This window comes from Drosophila arizonae, chromosome 5 (assembly GCF_054131065.1).
Source record: "Drosophila arizonae isolate 15081-1271.41 chromosome 5, UAZ_ARI_1.0, whole genome shotgun sequence".
NCBI classification, from domain to species: Eukaryota; Metazoa; Arthropoda; class Insecta; order Diptera; family Drosophilidae; genus Drosophila; species Drosophila arizonae.
In genome coordinates this window covers 21,821,830-21,843,508 of record NC_142925.1, presented here as the reverse complement: position 1 = coordinate 21,843,508, position 21,679 = coordinate 21,821,830, and the positions used below count along the sequence as shown (strand labels likewise).

The 21,679-nt window shown below is 37.8% G+C and overlaps 4 protein-coding genes and 1 long non-coding RNA gene across 5 annotated transcripts; 2 read left to right on the top strand and 3 right to left on the bottom strand.

Annotated features, from left to right (window-relative positions):
• Window positions 1–5,209: 5,209 nt before the first annotated feature.
• LOC149268776 (uncharacterized) lies at window positions 5,210–5,671 on the bottom strand. Its single transcript, XR_016270369.1, has 2 exons — window positions 5,456–5,671; window positions 5,210–5,375 (listed from the first exon to the last, which is right to left on the bottom strand). It is a non-coding gene; the product is annotated as an uncharacterized LOC149268776 (long non-coding RNA).
• Window positions 5,672–5,713: 42 nt separating this feature from the next.
• LOC108615223 (uncharacterized) lies at window positions 5,714–6,555 on the top strand. The gene is made up of 2 exons (XM_018009569.2): window positions 5,714–5,878; window positions 5,947–6,555. Exons 1-2 carry the CDS (start codon window positions 5,795–5,797, stop codon window positions 6,421–6,423), a joined length of 561 nt encoding a protein of 186 aa, XP_017865058.1. The 5' UTR covers window positions 5,714–5,794; the 3' UTR covers window positions 6,424–6,555.
• Window positions 6,556–15,852: 9,297 nt separating this feature from the next.
• On the top strand, window positions 15,853–20,927 carry LOC149268775 (uncharacterized). Its single transcript, XM_089470256.1, has 2 exons — window positions 15,853–16,481; window positions 16,557–20,927. The coding sequence occupies exons 1-2, from the start codon at window positions 16,439–16,441 to the stop codon at window positions 16,877–16,879; spliced, it is 366 nt and encodes a 121-aa protein (XP_089326382.1). The 5' UTR covers window positions 15,853–16,438; the 3' UTR covers window positions 16,880–20,927.
• Window positions 17,410–19,081, bottom strand: LOC108615136 (uncharacterized). The gene is made up of 3 exons (XM_018009381.2): window positions 18,921–19,081; window positions 17,738–18,738; window positions 17,410–17,666 (listed from the first exon to the last, which is right to left on the bottom strand). The coding sequence occupies exons 1-3, from the start codon at window positions 19,005–19,007 to the stop codon at window positions 17,531–17,533; spliced, it is 1,224 nt and encodes a 407-aa protein (XP_017864870.1). The 5' UTR covers window positions 19,008–19,081; the 3' UTR covers window positions 17,410–17,530.
• Window positions 19,541–20,953, bottom strand: LOC108615137 (uncharacterized). The gene is made up of 3 exons (XM_018009382.2): window positions 20,793–20,953; window positions 19,825–20,741; window positions 19,541–19,743 (listed from the first exon to the last, which is right to left on the bottom strand). Exons 1-3 carry the CDS (start codon window positions 20,874–20,876, stop codon window positions 19,653–19,655), a joined length of 1,092 nt encoding a protein of 363 aa, XP_017864871.1. The 5' UTR covers window positions 20,877–20,953; the 3' UTR covers window positions 19,541–19,652.
• Window positions 20,954–21,679: the final 726 nt, after the last annotated feature.

Genomic DNA, 21,679 nt, shown 5'->3' with positions numbered 1-21,679 from the left:
TGCCCAGTTTTTGCGGCTTTGATCGATAATCGCGGCCCACACAAAATGGTGCCTCGTCACGGCAGGTCCGTAATGGCATTACAATGCGTTCCCAACTACTTAAAACTGGGCTCAGCATATTTGCGGTCTGGACAAACAACGCGCATAAACCGTGATGCGAATGCGTTTTATGGATTGAGCCAAGCGGATTTCAGCAGCTGCCTGGCTATCCGGCTGCCTGGCAGCGGTTCGCTTATCCTTTAATGGGCTTTTGTCAGTCTGTCACTGGGACGCTGGCGTTGAGCAAATCCTTTCAAGTGCAACCGAGCTGCATCCGATTAGAACAGGTTCGTCTCTTTGTCTTCTCTGCAAAATAAAGCCATGCACTCTCTGTCGCCCTACCTTTCCCTTACGCTCTCTCCTTCTCACCCTCTCTCGTGCTCGCTCTGTCATCACTTGTTTGCGCAAAGTTTCGCTGGAATTTTTGGTGATTTGTAAGCTGCGCGAGTCAACAAATATGAAATACGAAAACCGCATCAGCAGCTAATCGCATTGACTGTAAAGTTGTCTAAGCCGCTTGTTATTTTAGCTTTGCAATTAAAAATCCCTCAAATGCGTTAACAATTTTCCCTTCGCTTCGCAGGAAAAACTGTCATAGTTTTCTCTCTTTTTCTAGATGCAGGCACTGCGATAGCGACTTGTCACAATTTCTGACAGGCTAAAAGCGGCTTGTGCTCGATGGCTGGCCCTCGAACTCTTGGTTTCTAATGAAGAAATTATCTATAATGATATGAGAGAAATGCAAGCGTTCCTTTTTCATAATTTTCACTGTGAAAATGATATAATTGCTGCATGATAAACATCAAATTATGTGGAAACTGAAACCGAGTGTTCGAAAAAATTGTAGGCAAAGGGGTACCCGAATAATGGGCACGTACAATGGACAACGGATGACGTATTATTTTATGATAAGCATATGAAACATTTGATGGATTTATTATGCCATACAGCCCGTATCAAGTGTGAAAGAACCACAGGTGAGAAATAGGTCTGCTTGCGCAGGATATGTCACTCAGCTCTGCGGACAGGTGTAAGAACTGAATATAATTTTTAATATATTTTTTGGCTCACTCTAATATAGAAGTGATGGACAGATAGAGAGACAGAGAGAAAAAGAAGGGCGGAGTTTGTCATATAAAAATAATAATTTGCATAATATTTGCAGGCTCATAAAATCTTAAATCGCAGCAAAGTAGAAAAGAGTAATCTGTCTCATATATTTCACAGAAATTAGTATGATGTAAGCTATAGAATAAGCTGTTCATAATACAATTTTGCATGGATAATATCTAAAGAGTAATCAATTCATATAAAATGCTTTACAATGCAGAAAGTTATAAATCTTCAACTTGCAATATTTCATTTTTATGGATAACTTCTGACAAATAATCTATTAATACATATGTATATTTAAAAAAAAAATTTTTAACATGATTAATATTTTGGAATAATCTGTTAAAGTATTTTACAAAATATATAATTCAATTTAATATACAGAATTATATTAAATTATGAAAGTTATACATTCTATACTAAGAACAAGTTTATTCTAATCGTATTAAAATGTATTATCTGGTTAAGGAAAAAGGAGTCCAAATGATAGAAGTGTACATTATTAGCTGTTATAGTTGTTTTGCTACCTTTAGTGGCAGCTTAATCTAGTTCTACATTAAGCTGTGATAGTCAAATCTATTTGATTTACTTGATTCCTCAGAGTCAATCCGTCTGTCAAATGTCCCTCTAACCATTTGTCTATATAAATATATGAGAGACGCAGTCGTAGATTTTTCCAAGGAGCAAATGACTATCGCTTTTGCCTATTTCTGTATACTGATTAAAAATAGAATTGATCTTGAGTTGTTGAGTAAAAAATTAACTTTTGAAGGTTTATTAGAACTAGAGCAAATACTATCGATTCTCTTTTAATATAAAATACTATACTCTTTGCATGTTCCTTTAGTACGATATCTCTCTATCTCTCTCTCTGTCTTTATATCTATCTTCCTCTGCTGCTTGTCAAACTGTTAATATATGTCTAATCGTTGCTCATTTATTAGCTACACTTACCAAACATTTCTAAGCATTTGAAAACATTGAGAACATACATATTAGAAAGCTATAAACATTTCATAGAATCTAGAGCTATCTAGCTGTTCTACATATTAGCACCCAAAAAAAAAGAACAAATTAAGTTAAAAAGAAAGTTGTAAATTTCATAAGAAATTTAGCTCTTGTCTGTCTGTTACAACATTGTGCTCTTGTTCCATGACCAATTCGGGCTGTGGGTGTGTGTGTGTGTGTGTGTGCAAGCCAGCATAACCAAGTTGACTAAGCTACAGCAAAAAGAAAGACGAAAAGAAGAAGCACGCATGGAAAAGCAACTGCTGGCCAAGTGCTTTGAGGGCTAAAAGCATGTTATCAGTCATCTGTGAGTCTGTTTACATGCGTATCAAAGGCGGGCACGCAGCTAATCAATATGCTCGTCGTTTTCCTTTTAACCAAGTACGTGTCAACGGGGCTCGAACCAAATACCACATACCAAATACCAAATGTTGTACAATGTGCACAGAGCGGAAGGATGGGGGCATTGAAAGGCCAGACAAGGACATGAGACGCATTTTGTTTAGTTTTGTTGTTGTTGTTGTCGTTTTTTGTATTTTTGATATTTTTGTCGAGCATTAAACTTTGATGAGTTATCACACGTAAATGGCAGAGTTTGAAGGCAAGGAGTACGAGTATTAAATAATTATTTTTGTAGCACTTGTGGCATGTGAAATTCGTTGAGGTGTCTGGGAATTTATGCCCCATCGACTGACTTGCACGTTATTTATGTTCATGACCTTTAATGGCACCCCATCTGCTTGACTGGCAGTAGGAACACGAGCAGCAGCAGCAGGAGCAGCAGCAGCAGGAGCAGGAGGAGTAGCAGGAGGGGAGGGCACACGCAGCGCCATCAAACAAATTGCCATGGCGAAGCGTGCGTCTTGTGGTATGCACATTGAATTTTGATATGACGATATGGGGATATGGGATCTGGGATGTGGGATGTGGGATGTGGGATGTGGATAAGGCACAACTGTTCGCTCCCAGTGCCCGGCAAAAGATTAATTGATACATGTCCATTTTGTGTTGACAAGCAGCCAGCAAGAAATCTCCTCACAATAGAAACAACAACAACAGCAGCAACAACAACAACAACAGCGACAACAATAAACGTACAACTATGGCCAAATATAAATGACATACAATAAGGCCAGGACACTTTTATCGCTCCCAGTTGATAATAAACAATCTGGGACAGGGCATTAAAAAAACACACACAAACACACGCACACAACAATAGCTGTGTATATCATAGAGCAGTGGAATCGATGTGGAGTGGGCGCAATGGGCGGGGTACCTTGGCTCCTTTGTTGAATGACATATGCGTGCGTGGCTGCCCCGCTGACTGCTCATCCATTTGACTGTCCAGTGGATCAACGCCTACGACGGTGGGTCGCTCCAAGAGTTTGCGAGTTTACAATGCATACAGAGAGATATAGCTGATTCAAATTCAGACTGCGACTCTTTAGCTCAAGTCATCTTGTCTCAGCTTAGAAATGCAAAGCGAACAATTTGAATTAGTTTCACATGTGAATCTCTTATATCTCTCTATATGCTTTATAAGCAGCTTTGACTTTATGATTATTCATTTATCATATAGATAGAGAGTCTTTCATATCTTTCTGCTTAGGGTTTCCCTTAAGCTTGTCACAAATCTCTCTCGAGAAAGACACTCTCTCTCCCTCTCTCTCTATCTCTCTCTATGCATTTTCGCATAGCTCTTAGCATAACAATAGCTGGCGAAATCCATTGTGCTCCGAAGGATATTTTGGAGCAGGCTCTATAAATTTGCACGGCATAAATGTTTAGTGTGTGTGTGTGTGTGGGTGCTCAGCGGGCGATAGTATAATTACATGCAAGCACGTTGATGGAGAAGGGGGAGGGAGGGGGCGCTGCCAATAAAGCGTGAGAGTGCCACGGCCACAGTGCGTATGCTTGACAGCCAGCTGACGTGTTGCGGCGTTCAATCAAAAGCCTGTCGGACTTTGGCCGCGCAAAAAGTGACGTTGGGATGTGCAGGGCCGACCGTAATGGAAAACCGCGACACTCCACGTATATGTAGTGTCAACTAGGCGCGGCCACGCCCACTTAATTAGTGCCCAAGCTTATTGCGACGAATGGTCGGACAGACCGACGGGGCAACATTGCGTCTCTTGATTGTTTTTGGGGTTTGACCCATTTTGTGCAAATGCAGAACAAAAGCGAACGAAGCCAATAACTGGTCCTCAATGCCAACTGACTGTGTGTGTAGTGTGATATGTATGTGTGTGTATAGGGCTTGGTGACAGCTGTAATTTCTATGCAGCTTTTGTTGCATTTTGAATGCACTTTGACTGACATGCCGCATGCATGTCGCACGCTTCTCTAACTGGCTCATAATTTAATTAATTAATTTCAATAGCAATGAAAGAGAAAGAGATAGCGATGAGGAGAGAGTGAGAGAGAGGGCGAGTGTGAGGTTATTATGGGTGTGTCGCTTATGGCGGCTAATGCAGAGCCCTAATTATGCCCTGTTGTTTTATAATACACACAACAACACGACTCAAGCCCCCAAACCAGCTGACAATTTAGCCACGAACACTTTTATTATGCTTGCAATTGCAAATGTCAGCAATGTGCATCCAGCTGCTGTTGCCGTTGACTTTATTGCTGCAGTTGTTGTTGTTGTGTTTGTTGTTGTTGTTGTTGTTGTGGGAGCAACAGCAGCAGGCATACCCATTGAGTCAGTCGCCTGCAACAGGAAAGCTGGGCAGCAGTTGAGAGCTCTTAAGAACCCATACAATGGGAAAAATTATTCGAAATAATTGCAAATTAAATCAGTATACTATAGAGCTATATAGACATACGACATATATACACAAAAATTGTATGAATATAGACTTAAAGTATTTTTTTTTTTTTTTTTTTTTTTGTCAAGTTTTAGTATGCATTTATAATATTTGGGGTATTCACTTGACATCTTTAACACAAACACATATAACGTCAGAGGCTAACAAAGAATTATAGTTTCAAGATAGTTGGAATGTAAGTGATTTGATAAATTCTGCTGTCCATTTTCTGTTACGTATTTCTTTTATTTATGTTTTATTATTTTGCATTATTATTATTTATAGTTTATTTATTTAATTTATATTTATTATGCTTTTTACAAGCATCATATTTTAAACCATCACTGCAAACAATCTTGTATATTAATAAATTCTTCAGCAGCAAAATAGGTCGAATATTGGGATCTGTGAATAAAACAACCATTATTTCAAAATCTTTGGTAGGTGAGGTAGAGATATTAATGAGAATTGACGGTATGACAAACATTATCTGGAGACTCATCGAATATTATGTTAACTCCTACAACTGCATCATTTTGCCGTGTTTGGCACTCGTACAGCTATCTTAAGTAACTTTAACGTGTATGGTATATAACGTGTATATTGCTATACCTTTTAGTACTTGAGTAAATTTTTTATAATTTGTCGGCGTTAAAATTGGATTAGCTATAAAATGTCATTAGAAACAGATACGCGTCGATTCCTAGCTAGACTCAATTGTTATATAAAGACGTTGACAATGAAGCCCGGCTGAAGTCTGTATTGTGCCTTAGTAGGAGATCTCGAAGGCTTCAGTACAGTCATACTAAATATATAGATATCAAATGATTAATCTGAAAGTGTTTGCGCTTTTGATAGCAGTCGCAGCTGTCGTTCCGGCAGACGAATCCAATTCGTTGTCTGACAAGGTGAGTTGATTACGCAAATTTAAGGAGAATAGTTGAGCTAATTTGAATATGTTAACGAATTGTTTCAGAAACCTTCTTTCGTTCGGTGCTTGACCTGCGAGAGAGCCATAAGAAAGCTGCTTTACGACGAATATGACGAGCTTCTGACTATAATTAGATGGAAATCAAAAATAATGAATCAATTGCAGGAACTTTACTTTAGGGATGTCAAAAATGAGGATGGCAGTCAAAATTCTCCAAGTGACAAGAGCATCACCGTCTGCTATAATCCACTGACTGACAAAGCAAATGATAGATCAACTGACTTGGAGAATACGGAACTCAGCGAACAGTTGGCAATATGTGAGCATCGGTCAAAAAGGCTCATAGCCGAGAATGCCGTCCTGTTAAATAGTATATCCAGTAGCGAAAGGCGCGTCGAAGAGTCTGGGGCACCTTACACTGACTGCGTGAACACAACTCTCGAAAAGCAACAACAAATAATGGTTGAATTGGATGACCACCTAAGAGCTACATACGATAAATTTTCGCGTTTGCGGGTTTAGTTCCAGGCGCACTACAAATAAAAGTCGCTGCTGCTAATATTGAATAAAAAGGGAAAGCGCAGCCAAAGGAATTACTCTGCATTATGAAAATAAAAGGTGTAGAAACGTTAATAAACATTCAATGCCAATTAACATCATTAACAGTCTTTTGAGTACTGTGACCGGAAAGGCTGAAGTTCCGGTCAATCAGTGTTAATTTCAGATAAATTCTTTATTTAAGCAGTGCAGAACTATAAACTGGAACTGGAAACTTTACTGAAGACATTTCATGGTACAAACAATAAAAGAGTCCTATGTCTCTCACAGCTACAACAACTTCAGTTCAATTTTCCCAAAACTTAAATGACTTTCAGTACAGAGAGAAATATGTTTTTATGCAGATAAAAATGTAAAATTTGTTGTATTGATCACTTTATATCTGCTTCTTAGATAGTCCTGTTTCCTAATTACAAAACACTACTACAATACTCTTCTCAAACAAATTTAGCTGCTTTTTGTATTGTGAATGAGTACTTTACAGTCAATCATACCCGACTGAAGCGTTCTGTACTTCATTGGCAATTTTTAGTCTTTAAGGGATTCTTTTAAGTTTCTTGTTGAAAAGAATCCCAAAATTATGTCAAATGTTTTTCTTAAAAAAATGAAAAAGAAAATAATAAATAAATAAATAAAATAAAATAAATAAGTACATAATGATATAATATAATTAAAAAATATATAATAAATGATTATATATGCTGTATGTGGTATATAGCAAATACAATACTCTAATATTTGGTTTTCTTGTCCATTGTAAGTCAGTCGCAGCTCGTCACAATTATTAGAAGTCGCAGCGTCTAGCCGACCACAAATTGCTGAATTGGCTTGGGCCAGTTGGAGTGCGGGGGATGGAATGACGCGACGACTGCTGCGCTACATGATGATAATAATGACGATGAGGATGATGACGCCGAGACGTCAATACGATGATTTAGTGCACGGAAATGGCTGTCGACGGGGATTTAGCGAATTTTGTGAAAAGGGGGGCTCCGCTGGGCCCACGTCCAGACGTGTGTGATCTGCTCTGCAGTTGACAGCGGCTGGAAATTCGAGCTGTTTCTATAAAAAACGCATTAATTCTAATTGGCAGCAATTGCAGCGAACGCCCGGTGAGCGTCAACTGCGCCCCCAGCCCAAGCTCGACTCCAACAATTCCGCTCATCAGTGTGAGAAACTGTTGCACTGCAAATGATCTTCGGCTGGTTCGAATGGCCCTTTTGGTGTTTCTGTTTGTCTATTCGAATGTCTGTTTGCTTGCCCGTTCGTTTGTTTGTTTGTTTTGGTTGGCTGTTTGCGTTTGAGTTGCGGCAAAAGTACAAAAGATAACACCAAAATAGAGTTACACTAAAATTTAGCGGCAGTTCAAGGCTTCAGCAAATAAATTCATCTGTAACTCGTAGAGGCATAGGCCTCTCTCGCTTTCCCTCTTTCTCGCTTTCCCTCTCGCACCCGCGCTGTCTCTGTTTGCGTTGTGCATGTCCAACTAATTCTCAAGGCCCTGCTAATTGTTTCTTTGTTGCCAGCGAAATGCGTTTATTTTGTTTTAAGTGCAACCGATCGATGCATCGATCGCTCCACGCGTGAAATTGTGAAAATTCTTGCGGAACTGTTGCACCGAAATTCATTAGATTTTTGTTTAGTTTTAGTTGTTGCTTTCCTTCGCTTATTTTAATATTATTATGTAATTAGTTATTATTTCTCTAACATACAGTTGGAGTTGTAAGAACTCGAATGCCGATCGCTATATTCTTTCCGCTAATTTACTGGCTAGATTTGTTGTTAAATTGAAGCGTAGGGCAGTCGGAATAGGTTTGCAATATTTTGAATATGTAAATTAGAGAGCGTAAGCCTGAAGTTACTTAATTTTAGAATTCTACAATTATATTTGTTAATATTTCAATTTATTAATTTATTTAAGTTTTGTGTAATTAAATTTTACGTGGCAAACTGCAAAAACTTTTATATGTATGTATATACCTCGTAGTCTTATGTATGTAAATGCTAGAAAAAGGTGTGAAGCCATTCTCCTGATGACGAGGTTTTATTTAGGATTTATGTCTGCAATGCTGAGTAAACTATGGGCAAATCAATCAATTAGATGTGACTTATGGAGATATTTCTGTGAAGTCTTCTCTTGTGGTGAAGTCTTACGAAAAATATGCTCATGAGCTAAAGCTATATCGGAAATGTTTCAGCACTGAAACAAGCATCTCTGCTATACAGCATCTCTATATCCAATAAATATTATTGCTTTTGCCTTGATCTGATTGAGAAAATAGAAATGAGTATCCAAGCTCTGAACTGAGTTGAATATATGACGTAAATATCCTGGAATAAGATAAAAGACTTTAATGCATGTCTTAATAAATTGATTTGTTAAATTTAATTTACTGTACGCCTGTAAGTTTTTCCCTTAATAACCCCATTTTGGTTATATATGAAATAAAACAGAGCCAAATATATACAAATACGTACATACGCTATATACATATATATATAAATAGTCGCATCCTCAATATGGCTGTCACTTGCCCGGCGCTGACAGCTGTTCCATTCAGGAACTTAGCAAACATGTCGGTTCTTCGAAACTGGGGTTAGCGCTAGCGTGTGGGGGGGCTGGGCAGGGCTGGGCTGGAGAAGTCTACTTAACGGGAGACGGCCCCAAAAGTGACAGGCGGGCCTCATCATTAAACTTTTGACACTATTAGCGGGCCGCTGGCATTTTGTTGTGCCAACTTGGCATTAAACCGAATACCAGAGCATTTTAGTTCATCATCATCAGCAGCAGCAGCCGAAGCAGGGCAGGCATTCAAATTAAATTCAGCACATTATTGTGTGTTGAAAACAAAAGCATATACATATATATAAATATGTATTTAGAGTGATATATAACTATATATAAATATAAATGCTGTGACTTTTTGTTTGTGTATTTTGTGGTTAATTTTAGTTAATTTCATTTAGAGGGCATGCATAGAGAAAAGCTTAAGAGCTTAATGCAGATGTATTTTTGGTTTTTGTCGTATTTATAGTGGCTATTCTCTGCAATAAATCTGTTTTATATTAGATTGGCTTATAATATTCAAATTCTATACTCATAAACTTATTTTCATATATATATATAACCAAAGACAATTTTCTTAAATTTTTTTTTTATTTTCTTTACTTTTTTTTGGCGGCTTCTGAAAGACAATTCAATTAGCAGGGCTGTCAAACTTTCACTGTGCATCTGTCCATTCAACTCTGCTCTCTCTCTCTCTCCCCAATTGTGTTTGATGTACTTCGTCTCTTACTACTTTAGGTTGCCCCACAGTTTGCCACTTTGTGGCGCTGTTAATGAAGCAATTAATTATGGCGCTACAAAGAAATTTCTGTGAAATATCTGTTCAATATCCGAACTGTTAAATGTTAAGTCACCTCCCCCTTATTGTCCTTTATTTTGGCTGGCGCGCAAAGTGCTTTGCCTCAAGTGTCCAACTCTTTGACACTTTGCGGTTGATATCTTCAGTGCAAGAAAGAACGATACTATAATTAGTTCTTTATATGTATGTATCGAATTGTCTGTATTTTAACTCTTATAGACTATGAAAATATATAATCATACTAAAATATTTGTATAAACTCATATATAATATTAATTTGCATGCTTTAACATAGCAAAAAGCTTTATATCTGCACGTGTTGAACGGAAGTTTCCAAGGTTTTCTCAGAGTACTGTATGCTTGCATAAATTCATAAGGTATCCAGAATCTCACATCTACTTTAGTCAATCCAAAATTCCTTGATATATTGTTTTTTAATATTTCAATAAACTCGCACATTGTTATACCCTGAACCCATAGAAAATAGGAAATCATTAAATATATTGTAAGCTTTTCATATCACGAAGTATATATCCCTTGCATAAATGGAAACCTTCTATGCGAGCATATGTTTGCTAGTATTCCGGGAATTAAAAAGTATTGAATAGCATATTGTTTGTTGGCCCAGCTAATGTTCACACATATTGCTCTTTTATCTTAACCAGAAAATCGTCAATTTCAGCATTTGCCTATCGAGAACTAACCTCAAGCATCTACCTTAAACGAGAGTATTATGTGCTACCATAAGCATGCACACTTGTGCATGGGCTACTCAGATGCCTATCGCTGGGATCCTCATGTGGTTGACACCTACAACAAATCTGCACATGTTGTACAACCGAGAGAGGGAACAGAATGAGAGAGTGAGTGTGAGAGAGAGATAGAGAGTAAGGTAGTCAGCTGCCTATAGTGCATATTATAACTATTTACCCCGCACTATCTATGCCAATGATCAGGATCTCTCTATGTGTGTTTGTGTCTGCATCTTGATAGTAGCGCTGCGGATTTCTCTTTGCCTGCTCAGCACATGTGTGCAAACCCAAATTGCGTTGTTAAAATGCGTAAGGCGTTGACAATGGGTTCAAAAAACAACCGAAACACACACAATGCGCGACCTTATCGGGGCATCGACTAGGACCTGGAGAGATGGGCCTAGCTAACCAGTTGATAAGCACTCGACTTGATCAATGATTGCTTGCAGCAGTTGCCAGTTGCCAGTTTCCAGTTGCCGGTTGCTGGTTGCTGGTTGCAAGTTGCCAGGAAGCAGCTGCTGTTGCTGCTGCTGGTGCTGCTGCCACTCAGCACCTTTAAATCTGTTGGCCTTGATCGAGGTGTGAATAAAGCAGCGTATACCCTGTAATTACGCGCCGCACGTTGTGTCGGCAGGTGTCAAAATAATTAGGCGCCTACTTAACAAGAGCAAGCGACGGCCAAGCTTTCGCACTGTCCGTCCGCCCAATTACCAATAATTATCGTCAACACCTTGCACTAAAGCTGTCAAAATGTACGCGAGGCATCATGCAAAGTGGCAATTGGCAATTGGGCAACAGACAGCCGAAAACTGCAAAATGCCGCGCACAGTGGGCAAAGTTGGAGGAATTTGAATTCCAAGAGTATTAAACTTGGATCTGCTCATCTATCTTAAAACTAATTCCCACCTGGACTTGATAATAAAAGAAGACATTACTTCTCTCAGTTTATATAAAATATAAATATTTATTCGCTATATTTGCTCCACTGTGCCACGTAGCACTAATTGCGTGAGCTGAGCTCTGTCCGTCATTCGATCATTCACTCAGTCAGTCAACGTCAAACGAATTGCAGTCGAAAAATAAAGTATATATACATATACATATATACATATGTATATATTTAGCAAGTGTGAAGGTGATAGTCGAGCTCCTCCTTCATTAATCATTCGCCTGTTAACTCGGCCACTCGCTCGCCTTGACAGACCCTTCGCAACTCCAAATTCGGCAGATCTCAAAGGTCTTCGCAAAGTGAGAGACCCAAATAACTGCCTGCAGTTTGCTAATCAGCTATAAACAGGCTGAGCAAAAAAGGTCGAGGCGAAGTTAAACATGGACTGTGAAGTAATGCGTAATTTTGGTCAAAATAGTTTTGCTTAATATGTTTCTTGGATGAGGGCATAAGGGCTTTGTTGAACTGAAGTATATAGAATGGAGAAGTGTATATTTATTTATACATTTGATCAGAATCCTCAGATCAAATCGGTCCAGTATATTTTCCATTTTCTATTTTTTAATTATTATGACATTATTTGGAATACCTTAAAGTTAATAATGCATGATATTGTATATAATCAGAATCCTAGTCTCTACCCACCCACAATCAAGAATTTAGGTCCATCCAATCTATCCATATATATGAATGCATTTTTTGGAAATCTAATGAGGGAAATAATAATAATTTTTTATTTTGTATTTAACGAACAAATTTGCATTTTAATTAAATTGTATAATTATTAGAAGTTTTTCTACATGTCGAATAAAAATATATAAACAATGCATTCAATTTACATAAATTAAAATTAATTTAAAAGGTGGCTGGAAATTTATATATCTTATTGTCGAATAAATTAAAATGAATATAGTATATATCACATATAAATAAAAAATATATATTATATATTATTAATGATATATATTTTACTAAATAAAATAGTACCGTAGTCTTTTTTTTTTAATTTCTGAGACTTAATATTACTATTATTCACTTTTTTTTTTGTATGTTCAGTTCAGTTCATCATACTTATCTTCACCTATTTAAGTTTACTTTTTCAAACCAACAAAACGTGAAAAATATCTGTTGAATTGGTGGCTTAAATGGAAAACCCGAATATCGTGTGCTAAATTATCCTCTACATCTGTAGGCCGCTGTTTCACACATCAAACAAGGCTCGATTTCTGGGCCCGTAAACATTATAAACTACGATTTCGAGCAATCATTTTTTTTTTAATTGGCCGCCGGCGCCAGAGCTCGCAAGGTGTTAAGCAAGGATTTCGTATAAAACGGTTCTCTGTTTTGAGCCTTTTTAATTAAAGAATATGCGAACCCATAATTACAAAGCGAACGCATGAGTGAGAGCGGGAGGGAGAGAGAGACCCGACTACAGCCCTGTTGAGCGTGGCTTCTGTTGCCGGCAAAGGTGGCAGTTCCTGCTGGGCAGCCAACGAATTACAGTTAACGCCTAGAAAGGCTGCTGCCCAGAGGCGTCTACCCAGCCAGCTTCACGCAGCGTTAAATGGAGGCCAATCAACAAACTCTGAGCTGCTGCTGCTGCTGCTGCACCTGCAGCGAGCGAGTGCAAGAATGAGTCAGGCATTGGAAGGAGAGACCTTCGACTGGAACTATGACGGCGACTTAGGAGTGTGTTAGAAATTATATCAAATGATATGTTTTATGCGTTCCACTGGCTTTTCGTACTCTCGTATTTGTTATTTATGGCTTCCTGCTCAGGCCACCTTTTGCCTTTTCGCCTTTTCGTTTTTGTTTTCGTTCTCGTTTTCGTTTGGCCTGACTTGCGATTTTACTGCGCGTTGCAGGTGTAAAGTATAATTTTTAAATTTTTGCTTCGTTTTCTTTTTCTGTATACATATATATTGGCACCTCTGTAATTGAGTAGGTGTGACTGTAAACATTAATCAGGCAGACATTGCCAAATGCCAGAGAAAACAATTCTGCTCCAGTTATGCCCCATGAAATTGAAATTAAATGTATAATATTTAATCTGGAAATCTATAAAAACTTGGTGTGAACTTTGAAGTTGATATCGTTTTCATTTCCATATCTCATTAAATAATCAAAATTGATATTATTACTTTATTGATTGGGAATATGCTGGTGTTAGTGAAGCAGCGCTGCTTAAAGCTTTGTGCATCTGCTAGTTGGACACTCCCAGCCAAAACTTTCTTCTCTGATTAATATTTATTTTATTTACTTTCGATTGCAGTTGATAGGAGTGAAATGTATTAAATCTGGTTGGCAGTTAGCGTATCAAATAGTCGTTAGATTAACGAGGGATACGGGTGTGTAATTGGGAATTCGATTTGACTCAAATCTAATAAGATATACATATATTATGTGCCAGAAAGAATATTTAGAACAAATATATACTCAATAGAGCAACTTTAACTGATTTAAAGAGGATATAATGCCAAATTCAGTAGGAATCCATTGTGGTTCGATATGGCCAACTCTAGCCTTGATCATGGTATTCCGATGGGCAGCAATCGAAGAAGAACCAAAAGTTGCGAGAATGAGACTTGACGTTATTTGTGCACCTCCCGGAGAATAGTTCCTTATTGTTTCTTCAAAGTAATACATATTAAAATACATTTTCTCCTTATAGATAGATAGTTTCTTTCGGAAAATATTTAAAATGCTTATATTCTTATTCATTTCATTCAGAATTATTATTAAAAATTCCTAAACCATGTTCTCTTGAACCACTATTAATTAAGTTGGAGTATTTGACCCACAACAAATATTGAGCCTCTTGATGTGTTGACGGTCCAAACAAATTCCCCCCACAACAAACGTGTATTCAAACACTGTCAAGCGAAATTAGAAGAGAGGAAAATGAATACAAACACACGCCTTAAATATTTCTAGTAAATCATGTGGTCATGTCGCTGTCCTGGCGCGGATTCCACGAATGCCCAAGAGAGCAGTGCTCAAAGATGAGGAAAACTTACATAATAATTGATGACATAGGACACACGTAGTGTGTGTGCGTGTGTGTAGATAGGGAAAAACAACAATAGGCAACTATCTAATGATCGATATCAGCAAGAACAAAAAAACCTGAAGAGATATAGACAATGTCGCTCAACGCTGAAATTTGGCTTGGCGGTTGGTCTCAGGGCCAGGCCTCGAAATTTGTTTTGGGCTTGGGTCCACACACACACGCACACACGACTACGTGAGTCAGGCCCCTTTCGTTGACAATGAGCCGTTGACAATGGCCTAAGACAAACGCAAAAGGACATAGACGCCTGCTGATGTGAATCTGTAAACGCACACGAAATTTATTGAAAGAGAAGAGCAACAACAGCAACAACAACAACAACAAGCAGCAGCAGCAAACAATTTGTGGTTATCCCTCGGAACAGGTAGGGCCTTACCTACCTAGTTGCCCAAATGCGATTAGGATCAACTGAGAGGGGGGAATCCACTGCGACTGCGACTGCTTCGTACTTCATGCTGCTCTATGTCATCATTACAGAGCGTGGTTAGAACTGAGCTCTGACTCAACGCTGAGCGTGGACAAATATCAATTTACGACGCCAAACACGCCCAAGTGCGCGGCCCGTATCATTGCAATCGAACTTAAGTGATTTTTGTTTTTTCGCTGCTTGACATCGAGTCGCGCGCATCTCTTTCAAAGATTCGCATCACAGCTGCTCTATAGCATATCATTTACGAACCGATTTTGGGATTGATGCCAGTAAATGGCTGCAGTCCTCGAATGTTACAAAAAAAAACTACTTTAAACTTAAACTTCTTATCTATCTTTGCATTTAAATACATTTTGGAAGCGACTTTTAAACTGTTCCGTCGGTGAGACTGTTTGAAGACAAAGCAATCCGCCGCTCTCGACTTTGGAGATATATCTCATTCTAGTCTTCTTTTACAAAATGCCCTTGGCGCACTCTCAAATCGAACAAGACTAAATTTGCAAAATAAATTGTTTTTACCTGGGATGCTATGGAAATTTCTCTCTTAAATATGAAGGCGAATAAATCTTTCTCAAGGATTTGCATGTTAGTTCCAAATCATTTGCCAACAGTTTTCAAATCTGAAGAACTTTTAATACCCCTAATTAAGTGGCTTATCCTCCAGAATATCGTCTCTAGGTTCCTGACTCAATATTTCTATAATATAATCAATGCAAACTTAACTAGCTGGATCAGAGCTCTCCGCTCGCTCTGTTCGAGCTTACCTTAAATAAAATTCAAGAAAATTCAGTTACGTGCGGCAACGCGTGCCCTAGGATTTATGACTGGGCTCGCTTTATTATGCAGGCTGCAGTTGCAGTTTCCCTTGCGAAAGAGTGAACATTCTCGAGTTGCCATAACGAAGTAAATAGTTGCACGCGCTGCGGTCCGAAGTATCTCATAAGTAGCGAAGCGAAGCACTTACGCCCAGTCCAAAGAGCTTTAGCTGGCCATGCCAACTGCCTCGCCCACTGTGGACAGCTCCTTGGAGTCCTGTCCTGTTGTCAATAATAAATAAATATATTCTTTTGCTGCGGTATGCCGCACAATTGAACGGCCAAGCGTCCTTCTAGTTGTATAAATGAACAGAGGACAGCGAGCCGAAGGCAGGAGAAGAATGAAAAGTCTGATCCGACTCGAAGGCTTCGTTAGAGTACCTAAAAGTAAGCAAGGCTGTGGTGACTGATGGCATAATACTTGCTCAGGGTATGCAGTTAGGTAAGTGTATTTGAAAGCCAACAAAAGGCATTTATCGGATTTATCATATACATCTTCTTCAGCTATGGCAGGCATATTTTTCATATATTTAAAAAGCTGCAAATTCATGGGCATGAAATCAATATACTCCAATAAAGTCATGAAGGAGCATTCAAGATGAAACCTTATGGCAAAGAGCAGAGTATCGTAGTGCATGGCCGTAAGTAAACAAACCCTTGATACGCCCTTGTCAGCTTACTAATGACGACACGGATTTCATATCTTGATCAAGCAGTCGGAGCCTCTGGCCGCAGGACACACATGGACAATAAATCGAAGCACATGCTTAGGCGCGCTCAACGCAAGGCCATTAACATTCGGACAAGTACTGTGAGCTGTGAGCGCTATCCAACACTGGACTCACATAACTCAAACTCACGTCCAGTTGGCTGTGTGGGCGTTGGCAGCCAGAAGGACCACTATCAACAGCAAATGATCTTACTTAATGTCATCGAGCATGACTTCCAGGCCGTATCCTTAACTGACTTTACCAAGCGAAGGCGTAGAGCTGACTACCTACTCAACTACTGTTTCATAAACACCTGCACGTATAGGTAGTTCTTGCGTGCATCTGCGTCCTTTTATTAAACTCCTTTTAACTTGGTTTCTTAATTTTTAGTAGGGTTCATTTAATGTTTGTGTGTGTAATATATTTTATATAGCTAAATTTATACGGAAAATATTCCGCACAGAAAACTAATAGAAACTTCAGTTGCAATATGTAACAAGAAGCTTGCCTGCAATCCAAAAATAGTTGAATTTATTCATAGCTCAATATTCTCAGATCCCGCTCAATATTCTCTTTCCGTTCTTTAGAATTTACCACAGACTGACTAACGTTTTGAGGTGCTAGCATGAATACTGTGGAAAGTATAGTAATTTCCTATTCGCCGTTATATTCAAGTCTACAGGATCAATAACAGCTTAAGGGCAAAGACATTTCCAATTTCCCGTTTTCAAAAAATCTTACTCGCAGGTCTGAAATACCCATCGGTTGGGGAGAAAGATGGACGTCCATTAAAGTACTACTTACTACTAGATGTTCATAAATACTCATTTAATTCATTAACGAGTATAAAAACTATATATAAGATTAATTTGATAAAAATTTTATTTCAATTATATAATTAAAAAGATATTCACTCTTATCATCTCAAGCTTCAAGAAAGAATGTCCTTTTTATATTCGCCTTTGGCCAAATTGACAAGATTATGGGAAATAATAGCGTATCATCATCTGCACTCTTTTGGGGACAAATATGGAAAATCCCGAAAATGTACAGGCAGGGCTTAAATCCGAGGAAGGCTTTCCAAGGTCACATGAGCTAAAGTCTGTGTTCAGGTTACTAGATAATAAAAGGAATATGAGAATGAAAGCCTTAACCATTATATGCTTTATGCTTTACGCTTGACTTACCCATGCTCACAGTCTGTATACCACCAGCCCTCTTTGTATTTCCCAGAGCAACTCTCATTCGGTGCAGCATTGACTCTATCGTATGTAGAGAAAGGTACTCCGATACGGTCTCGCAAGCCCCCACCAAGTGGGCCCGAATAATTTCCCAGTGAAACTATCTTAAAATTGTCCTCCTCACCGCCAATTACAAAGTCATTGTATTTCTCCATATATTGGTGGTCATTTTGGTCCACAAACAAAATAGCGAGTTCGTAACGGTGCAGATGTGTTAACCGATATAAGTTGTCTAGTCCTAGCCAAAACTCCGAAGCCGACCGTCCAAAGCCTTGCCTATAGTCCTGCCAATTCCGGGTAAAGTTCTCTGCGTTCGGTCTTAATATGCGCCGCTGTATCACAATCCATCCAGGTACCGCGACATCCGACTCGCATATATTGTTATACTGGGTTATTTTGTTGATGTATTTTACAAATACAGTATACACCCTTGACATCAGCTCTCTGACAATGGATAGAAATTCCTCCACTTGGCTGTAAGCTTGCTTTTGGCACTGTACTAGTGTTTCATTTACTTTACTGAAATCAGCTTTTACTGCTTTCCATTCGCGTATTGTGCGTGTCGTATCTTTGATTTTAATACTCTGCCATTTCTCACACCAAGCAGTTTTTTCAATCACTTGCTTTTCATATGAATTGGAATCTGTTTCACCATGCATTTTTTTCTTGACCTCAAGAATCTTCTGGACTTCTCTTAAGTTCAATAGCTTTAGTTTATGAAACTTTTCATTAGATAGAAATAAATGGCTTTTGCAGAGTTGAAGAGAATGTTGAAAATCAAATTTGTCTTGGTCGATTACATCTGATACATTAGTTTTTGCCGCAGCTTTTAGTATTGCTTCCAGTTCAATGATTTTCTTCTGCTTCAAATCGATATCCTCTTGAAGCGACCCGATTTTGTTCATACATTTATTGTTCAATATGTCAAAAATGCTGGATCTCTTGGTCTAAGGGAAATTTTTTTGTGTTCATTGTTTATTAAAAAAAAAAAATAAATAAATAAATAAAATAAAATAAAATTAAAATTTAAAAAAAAAAAAAAAAAAAAAAAAAAAAAAAACTATTAAGTTTGCTTTCTACTCTTCAAATACACACATACACAGATTGCACCACAGCTTAGTGTTCTTACCTCCCTTGCGGATGAGACTTGGCTTGGCAAAGTCGCTAAAGATAGAGCTATTAGAATCCCGAATACTTCTATCCGTATTAACATCATTCTATTTTTTAATTTATGTAGATCTATTGTGCATTTACAGTACAGACTTAAGCTTGACTTCACTGTCGACGTCTTTATATATTGGATCTCGATAAGCAGCCAAACGATGCGTAGCTGTTTCTAATAAGTTTTTCGTAGCCAATCCAATTTGAATATGGCTAATTTGGCATATGCATTGGGCATACAAATAAAACATGTCAGCTCACAACAGTAATACACAATAAAACCTTTTCTCCATGACAAAATATAATTATCTTATGTGTATATTATATAATATAATCCTTTTATTTTTAGACGGAAAACACAAATATTTTGTTAGCTAGAGATGTGGGCGTAGCCGATAAATAAATATTTTGATATGGACTAAACGTATTTGCAACGCGTTGGTCTAGAGACTTGGATTTTTGCTGTATAGCACTCACAGATTGAGTATGTTCCCAAAAATCAAGTACTTTTCCAGTTTGATACATACCTTACCTTCTGAATTCAGTTATAAAATGTTATTTTCTAGTTATGAAAATAATAAACAAAAATCATTTTGCGAATTTTCAATTTATTTCCAAATATTTATTTACTTGTATATAATTATAAAAACATTTCTGTATTCCAGTTTTCGAAACTTCATGCGAAGGAGTTTGAAATAAGTTAGTGTATAGGATTTTCAGGACTTAAAAGTCGTAGTGAAAATTTTTTCAAGGGGTAGGCAATAGAATCAGAAGCTAGCCATTCGTTAAACCTATAAATTATAAAGTGAAATTATTGTCAAGAATTGAGTAGTATCAATCATGCCAAACCATAGTTTCATAAATTGAATTACCTGGGATTGCATTCACCATACCACCAATTAGCGTTGTTTTTCTCAGCACATTCTTTCCTAGGGCCGCTGTCCTTCGTCGAAAAGCGCTTTCCTTCGAAGATTCGCATGCCATCGCCAGCGGTGCCCGTATATTGTCCAAGCGATAGCAATTTGAAATCCTCTGTTTTATTTGCGATTTTAAAATTATTATATCTGGCGTAGAAGATCATTCCATTCCTATCGACCAAATTAACGTATAGCTCGCTTGCTTTGCGTGCCGTATGTCCCGCTACTTCAGCTAGTGCATTCACATCCACATTAAATTTGCGTCCGCTACCTCCCCTACTTGAAAATGTAATCCATCGTTTAGCAAAATGTTTTGCATCGCATGTCAGTTCTTGGGATCTCCTCTCAACTCTTAATAATTCTAAATGCATTGTCATGAATACCATATCGACATATTTCGCCATTTCTTCTTCAACTTTCATTGTTGTTCTCTCACATTCTTCAATATTGTCCAATATAACTAATTCACGCTTTTTGTGCTCTTCAAAATATTGATTTACTTGAAATTGCTGGTACTTGAGTAGTTTCAACTGCTCTATACATTCCAGATATGGTTTGTTCAATTTGCTCACATTTAAATGGTTTTCTTTCCTAAGAGCTATCAATTCCTCTTTGGCGTCAGCAAGCTCTGCTTTCTTCTTGAGATACTGATCTTCATATTTCTCTACATTAGATTCCACTTCACGTAATTCCTTTTGGCAAGTTTCTATATCTTCTTTCAGAGCATCGAGAACAACAACATTATCTCCCTTCTGATTTATTTTATCAACTTTCTTTTGGAGTTCATCAACTTCCTTGGTTTTCAATGCTAATTTCTCCTCAAAATATTCGATGCGCCCATTGCAGAAGGTCGATGAGAGTTTTTTATCCAACTGAGGAAAATTTGGTCAAATTCTATTTTTTCCTCAATATTATAGACCCACCTGATGCTCGTCCACAGCTTTGTTTGCCAAAGTCGCTGCAGAAAGTGCAATTACAATCGCGAACACTTCCGCACATCTTTCCATCTTTATAAAGTGTTTGTATTTAAGTTGAGAATTCACAGCACAAACATAAAATTGGTTTTACCACCGACGTCTTTATATATAGGTTCGAAATATGAAGTTGAATGATGCATAGCTGTTTATAATGACTTTGTCGTAGCTAATCCGATTTGAATATTAAGTAAATTGTATATGTTTCGAATAGAGTATATCGGTTGACTGTTTCACTTAATATGAGTAATAATTCTAATATTTATGTAACCAGTTAAACACTTGTTCTCAATCGTAGCCGATTGCAACTAATATGCGTTGACAAGCCTGTTGATCATTTAAATGAAATGGTAATTACAGACAGCTTTAAATATATGTATATATCTATAGTAATATTTTGCTTTGCTTGCAGCTAATAAGATATGATTTTCTTCTCTGCTGCAATTATATAAAGTGTTGAATAAGAAATTGAACATATTAATTTGTATGCTTCAGACTATTTCATTTAGCTAAAAACTTTGTAATTTGATGGAAAATTATCATATTTTCCTCATATGGAGCGGGCGAAAGCCCTACATATACATATGTATATGCTGATGAGATTTTATTTTCCAGTTCAGATAATTTGACTAACGCATGTTATTAGAGCCTGTAGCCCTCTGTCGACAAATCTTGGAACCTTCGACAAATCATGTTGTTAGGTAAGATTCCAATGGGAATCCAGTTAGGCATGTGCTATAAGAAGAGAATAGCGAAATGAAATTGGTTAGATAGTAGAACTCATCTCGAATTGTCTTCTACTTCAGTCTCATCATTAGTTTGTTGATAAAAAGGCA

Bases quoted from the DNA above. Each gene is read 5' to 3' on its own strand.
- LOC108615137 (XM_018009382.2), bottom strand. From the start codon at position 20,876: ATGGAAAGATGTGCGGAAGTGTTCGCGATTGTAATTGCACTTTCTGCA. The intron at 20,742-20,792 runs GTGGGTCTATAA...AATTTTCCTCAG, and splicing joins AAGCTGTGGACGAGCATCAG to TTGGATAAAAAACTCTCATC. The intron at 19,744-19,824 runs GTAATTCAATTT...TATAATTTATAG, and splicing joins TATGGTGAATGCAATCCCAG to GTTTAACGAATGGCTAGCTT.
- LOC108615223 (XM_018009569.2), top strand. From the start codon at position 5,795: ATGATTAATCTGAAAGTGTTTGCGCTTTTGATAGCAGTCGCAGCTGTC. The intron at 5,879-5,946 runs GTGAGTTGATTA...GAATTGTTTCAG, and splicing joins CCAATTCGTTGTCTGACAAG to AAACCTTCTTTCGTTCGGTG.
- LOC108615136 (XM_018009381.2), bottom strand. From the start codon at position 19,007: ATGATGTTAATACGGATAGAAGTATTCGGGATTCTAATAGCTCTATCT. The intron at 18,739-18,920 runs GTAAGAACACTA...AATTTCCCTTAG, and splicing joins AAGTCTCATCCGCAAGGGAG to ACCAAGAGATCCAGCATTTT. The intron at 17,667-17,737 runs GTAAGTCAAGCG...TTTATTATCTAG, and splicing joins TATACAGACTGTGAGCATGG to TAACCTGAACACAGACTTTA.
- LOC149268775 (XM_089470256.1), top strand. From the start codon at position 16,439: ATGAAACCTTATGGCAAAGAGCAGAGTATCGTAGTGCATGGCC. The intron at 16,482-16,556 runs GTAAGTAAACAA...TTGATCAAGCAG, and splicing joins GAGTATCGTAGTGCATGGCC to TCGGAGCCTCTGGCCGCAGG.